At 42.8% G+C, this 6,476-nt stretch overlaps 1 protein-coding gene across 1 annotated transcript; it reads left to right on the plus strand.

Moving 5' to 3' along the window:
• The first annotated feature begins 1,549 nt into the window (after positions 1-1,549).
• Positions 1,550-4,102, plus strand: LOC140888107 (uncharacterized). Its single transcript, XM_073295788.1, has one exon. The coding sequence runs from the start codon at positions 1,550-1,552 to the stop codon at positions 4,100-4,102; it is 2,553 nt and encodes an 850-aa protein (XP_073151889.1).
• The last annotated feature ends 2,374 nt before the right edge of the window (positions 4,103-6,476 follow it).

Consider the following 6,476-nt stretch of genomic DNA (forward strand, 5'->3'; position numbering starts at 1 on the left):
ATATGTTTTGTTTTCATTTTTTGTTCTCAATATTAATAAAATCTTGCAAAGTTTGAATGCTCTTATCTCAAGAATGATAAGAACTCTTTCAATTGACAGATCAATTATTCCAATTTTAAGTTTTGATTGTAAAATCAGAAAAAATTCTGTGATGAACAAAACTGTTTGGGACTAGTGATTTTATTCATTTGACAGAAAATGAAAGGGGTACTCTTGCCAGTTCATAAACACATGTAAGCAAAGGCCAGAAATGGCCCCACACACGTGGCAGGTAATATCAATTCTCTATGGAGTATTTATTCAATTTAGTTACCTCATAGTCATAGGCTGAAAACTCACATCATACTTTCAAATTAAAAATAGGAAAGGCGATAAAAATAATATATAAATATGTGCAAAATGTCGCCAGTCGGTCATCCAAAAATCGTAAAAGAAATAATCGTTGGGTGAATAAAAATAAAAATATCATATTCATCTAACCGCTGCAAACCAGAACACTGAAAAATCAGAGGAGAACGAGAATATATCATGCATGTTTTTATCAGACGTATCTGGACAACAAACAATTCAATTAGTTTGAAACATACCAGAAAAGTTGGACTTCAAGCGAAACAGAAATCACATTTCTTTCCCTGCTCAAATCGTTTATGGTTGGAGACGGTCTTTTTTTTAAAACAATGTGATGATCAATGACCATCTTCTAAATTCTATAATGAAATTTGATACCCCGAAAAATTATTTTAACCCGCACCCGTTCATTATGGGTTTAAGAGGGTTGTTCCAATTATGGGATTATTATTATATATAAGGTCCATCCCAGTTTTCTACCTGTTAGGGCGTGTCAAGACCTGGGCTGCTGTTAATGGGCCAACCCGAGCTGGGGCCCAATGGGCTTGGTATGTTTTCTAGTTCAAGTGGAACTCGAATACATTGAAGATAAGCTTGACCATTGCAGAGATATGAATGAGATAGGGATAAACTCAATGGCGGACCAATGAATGAAGAGTCCTATTCCAAGACATGTTATAATTCGACTAGGTAACTTACTCTATTTTTCCTATAAATACAGGTACTGTTATTGTTGTGTTCATTCATTACTCACTATTCATTATTCATCACACATTCACTCTCACTTTTACATTCACGCACTCATATCTCTCAGTTTTTGCATTAATCATACCCTCTGCCTTCAAGACACTGACTTAGGCATCGGAGGGGTCACGCCGAAAACACCTTCGGTGCCCCTTGACCTAGTTGTTTCCTGTGCAGAACTTGGTGGTACCCGACCCGACCTGCTCTACAAGGGAATTGGAGGATCCATTCTACCAGACCAAACCCGAGATAAAAAAATAGACATTATCAATTGGCGCCGTCTGTGGGAATTTGAAGAAAAAGAGTTCCGATGGCTAATCAGAATGAAGATCGCCCAAATTTAGAGGAATTAGTAACTTAGGCTGTTTAGAGGGCTTTGGCGGAAAGGGGTGAGGCCAATCCCCCGCACCCCGATCATAATGCCCACCTCGAGGAGATCAAAAAGTTTAAGGAAGAGATGGAGCAGCTAAGGAAAAAGCAGGCCGGGTACCTAGCTACCACAACCAGAAAAATTCCTTTTACTCAGGAGATATTGGAGGCCGACCTCCCCAAAAAATTCAAATTGCCTCACGTCGGGGAGTATGATGGTAAAGGAGATCCCGAAGACCATTTAGCACGCTTCGAGAATGCAGCTCTGTTGCATAAATACTTTGACCAGATTAAGTGCAGGTCTTTTCTTACTACTCTCATAGGACCAGCCCAGCAATGGTTCAATATGCTACGCCCTGGGGAGATCAAGGAATTCAAGGATTTTATCAAATCCTTTTTGCATCACTTTGCTAGCAGCAAAAAGCATCCTACCACTACTTTCAGCCTCTTTGCAATCAAGCAACGAGAACATGAAAATTTCAGAGCATATATCTGCAGGTTTAGTGCCTTGGCTCTCGAGGTACCCATGGCTACCCCAGACCTGCTCATCAATGCCTTCATGCAAGGGCTGGATACAAAATATTTTCTCAAATCTTTAACAAAAAGGCTGCCGGAGACATATGAGGAATTACTCGCCCGAGCTGAGAAATATGTCAACATGGAAGAAATACAGGTCTCGCGAGCAGCTGTGAAGAGGGAACGGCCAAAAATTCCAAAGAGCAATAGGGTTCCGAGCAGTAATTCCGGGATAGGACAGCCATTCCGACCCGCACTCTTGGGTGAATTCACCTCTTTCACTCCTTTGCGCATGAGCAAAGTCCGAGCTCTTCAAATTTGTGACGATTGGAAACTCACACAAAGGCCTCCATGGACTGAGAAGGGACCTCGGAATAGGGAATCGGATAAATATTGTCACTTTCATAATGAGTACGGGCACACTACGGAAGATTTTCGTCAATTAGATCAAGAGATTGAAAGGATAATACAACAACATTCTGAAATAAAAATTATATTGATCCGTCAAGAGGGGTATAGCCCGAACAGGAGACAGCGAGGAAGATCAAGACAGAGAGCCCGAACCCAAGAAGATTTCAATCGCCCAAATCAGGACCAGCCCAGGGAGGACCGAGCTCATCAAAGACCGGCTCCTCCTACCCGAGGAATTATCAACATGATCTCTGGAGGCCCTACCGATGGAGATTCCAATCGAGCTAGGAAAACTAGCAGCCGAAAATTAATAAATATGGAGATTGACAGTCAGACTGTCCACACTGGCCCGACCCTCTCTTTTGGGCCAGAATATTTAAAAGGGGTCTCTAGCAACCGTAATGATGCACTGGTAATAAGGGCCATGGTCGCAAATTATGACGTGGCTCGAATATTTGGGGATTCAGGCAGTTCTGTCAATGTTGTATTCCAGGAAGAAATAAATCAAATGGACATGGGACAGTACAAGATGGAGCCCCTCGTTACATCACTTTTTGGTTTCACGGGTCATGCAATCCGACCTGTTGGGTTAGTACATCTACCCCTAACCCTTGGGAAAGGCAACTGTCGCAAGACCAGGATTGTGAGCTTTATTATAGTAGACGCTCCGTTTGCCTATAATGCCATACTGGGTAGACCTGCCATGACCACTTTCATGGCTGTCGCATCAGCTCTGCATCAGAAAATAAAGTTCCCAGTTGGTAATGAGGTCGGTGAAGTACAAGGTGATCAAGTTATTGCTCGCAAATGCTATGTGGAGGAGGTCAGAATAGAGCAAAAGGTGACCAGGACTGATAGAGTTGACAGACCTGGACTTTCTAGCATGGAAAAGGTCAACCTGATAGAAGACACATCTGTCACCGCTGAAGAAGAAATTGAGGAAATCATGATCTCCCCTCAATCGGGGAGGGTAAAAATTGCTCGCACCCTTGAAGCACAGTTGAAACAACCACTACTGGAATGCTTGAAAGAAAATAAAGATGTCTTTTCATGGTCAGTTTCAGACTTGGTAGGGGTGTGTCGGGAGGTCGCAGAGCATAAACTCAATATAACAAGGGATTATCGCCCTGTTATTCAAAAGAAACGCCACTTCGGTCCCGAAAAAGATGCGGTAATAAAGGAGCAAGTGGACGAGTTACTCACGGATGGACACATTGAGGAAATATATTTCCCGACCTGGTTGTCTAATATAGTCCTGGTTCCAAAGTCTACGGGAAAATGGCGTATGTGTGTAGATTTTCGAGATTTAAATAAAGCATGCCCTAAAGATTGCTACCCCCTACCTAGAATCGATCAGCTTGTTGATTCAATTGCAGGGCATGAATTACTCAGCTTTTTGGATGCTTACCAGGGATATCACCAAATTCCCTTAGCAAAAGAGGACAAAAACAAGGTGAGTTCTGTCACATCAACAAGAACTTATTGCTATGTGGTCATGCCGTTTGGGCTCAAAAATTCTGGGGCTACATACCTAAGGTTGATGGACAGAGTATTCGAGCAGCAAATTGGAAAAAATATCGAGGTCTATGTAGATGATATCCTGGTCAAGACCCGAACTGCGGACCAGTTCATTACCGACCTAACTCAAACTTTTCAGACTTTGAAGCACTATCAGCTTAAACTAAACCCCAGCAAGTGTACTTTCCGAGTTTGAGCTGGAAAGTTTCTTGGTTACATGGTTACAAGAAGGGGAATCGAAGCTAATCCCGAAAAGGTCCAAGCCATCATTTCTATGAGCTCCCCCAAGAATATACAGGAAGTACAGAGATTAACAGGAAGAATTACAGCACTGGTCCGGTTTATAAGCCGATCAGCAGATAAAAGCCTCCCTTTCTTCAAGGCACTACGAAAGACGAAAAATTTTCAATGGAATGAGGAAGTTGAGAAAGCCTTCCAGGACTTGAAGGCTTACTTAAAGCAATTGGCTGTGCTAAATAAGCCTACCCAAGGGGAAGTATTGTTCTTATATTTGGCGGTCACACCACGAGCAGCCAGTTCGGTCCTGGTCAGGAGGGACGGAACAAATCATCAGCCTGTTTATTTTGTGAGTCATGCCTTGAAGGGAGCCGAACTCAATTACTTAACCCAGGAAAATCTTGCCTTAGCTTTAGTCATCACTGCAAGAAAATTGCGTCCTTACTTTTTGTCACATCCCATCACTGTGCTCACCAACAACTTTCTGAGAAAAATTGCAACCAATCCAGATGCATCGGGGAGACTTATCAGATGGATTACAGAGTTGAGTGAGTATGACGTCAAATTTGAGCCTCGAACAGCCATAAAAGCTCAGGCCCTAGCTGATTTCTTGGCAGAGATAGTTCAACTAGAACAAGAAGAGCTATGGAAGATTTTTGTAGATGGGTCATCATGTCAGTCCGGGAGCGGAGCTGGAATTGTGATCATCTCACCTTGGGGTGAAGAAACTAATATTTCAATCAGATTAGACTTCAAAGCCTCAAACAATTAAGCAGAATATGAGGCATTATTACTTGGACTCAAAGCAGCACGAAACTTGGGTATCTCCCGAGCTATTCTGTATTCCGATTCCCAATTAACAATCCAACAGAGTAAAGGGAAATTTGAATGCAAAGATGGGAAGATGCTGAGGTATGTCAAAGCACTAGACAAAGCCAAAGAAGGTTTCACCGAGTTGAATTTGGAGCTCATCCCCCGAACTAAAAATATTAAAGCAGACCACTTAGCCCGCCTAGCCAGTGCCCTCAGCAACCGACCTGATCCCATTGTTCCAGGTCGGGAACTTGTTTCTCAGCTGGAAACTCTCGATGATATTATAGCCCAGGTACCAGAAGGAGATTGGAGATATGATATATATCAGTATCTGACCAAGAAAGAATTACCAAGCGATAATAAGAAAGCTAAGGAGGTAAAAAGAAGGGTTCTTCGCTTCGTCATGATCGATCAGATCCTGTTCAAACGATATTTCTCTCAGCCTTTGTTAAAATGTTTGGGTCCTGACAAGGCTAATTATGTACTACGATAAATTCATGAAGGGTCTTGTGGCAGACACCTGGGCAGTCTTGCCCTAGCTCGAAAAGCACTCCTGGCGGGATTCTTCTGGCCTACTATGCGGAAAGACTCATCAGATCTGGTTAATTCATGTTATAATTGCCAAAGGCATGCTAACCTATAGTGGAGACCTACAGAATACATGAAGGCAGTGGTGGCCGCTTTTCCTTTTGATCAGTGGGGAATGGACATTGTAGGACCATTCCCTGTTAGCACGGGGTAGAGAAAATTTTTGTTGGTCGCGGTCGACTATTTTTCTAAATGGGTGGAGGTCGAGCCCCTAGCTAAAATTACAGAAAACGAAGTGCTCAATTTTCTATGGAAAAATATAGTGTGCCGCTTCGAAATCCCTTGCAGGTTGGCATCAAATAATGGGAGACAGTTTTGTGGAGCCAAAGTTCGAGCATGGTGCCAGGAGATGAAGATCGAACAGGTTTTCACCTCTGTAGCATACCCGCAAGGGAATGGACAAGTTGAAGTTACCAACAGAACGATAGTCCAAGCTCTTAAGACACGACTGGATGCAGCCAAAGGCAAGTGGGCAGACAAACTCCCTTCCGTATTGTGGTCTTACCGAACTACAACTCGATCCGGTACGGGTGAAACTCCTTTCAGCATGGTGTATGGGACTGAAGCTGTTCTCCCAGAAGAAATTGGACAAGAGAGTGCTAGGATAATGGTATATGGGGTAAACAATCAAGAACTGCGAGCAATGGATTTGGACTTACTTGAAGAGCACAGGTCCCGAGCTAAAATTAGGCTCGTAGCCTATCACAAGCGAATGACCCAGGCCTACAACAAAAGAGTATACCCTAAGGTTTTCCAGGAGGGAGACCTGGTTATGCGAAAGATACAACATCCAGGGGAAAGAGGAAAGCTAGAGTCCAAGTATGAAGGCCTATTCAAAGTGGTAGGAAAAGCTGGAATAGCTGCATATTACTTAGAAGAAGCCCAAGGCAAAAAAGGTAAAAGGCCATGGAATACTCAGCACTTGAAAAAAA

Source organism: Henckelia pumila, chromosome 3, assembly GCF_033568475.1.
Source record: "Henckelia pumila isolate YLH828 chromosome 3, ASM3356847v2, whole genome shotgun sequence".
Taxonomy (NCBI): Eukaryota; Viridiplantae; Streptophyta; class Magnoliopsida; order Lamiales; family Gesneriaceae; genus Henckelia; species Henckelia pumila.

Coding starts and splice junctions, on each gene's coding strand:
- LOC140888107 (XM_073295788.1), top strand. CDS start 1,550: ATGGAGCAGCTAAGGAAAAAGCAGGCCGGGTACCTAGCTACCACAACC.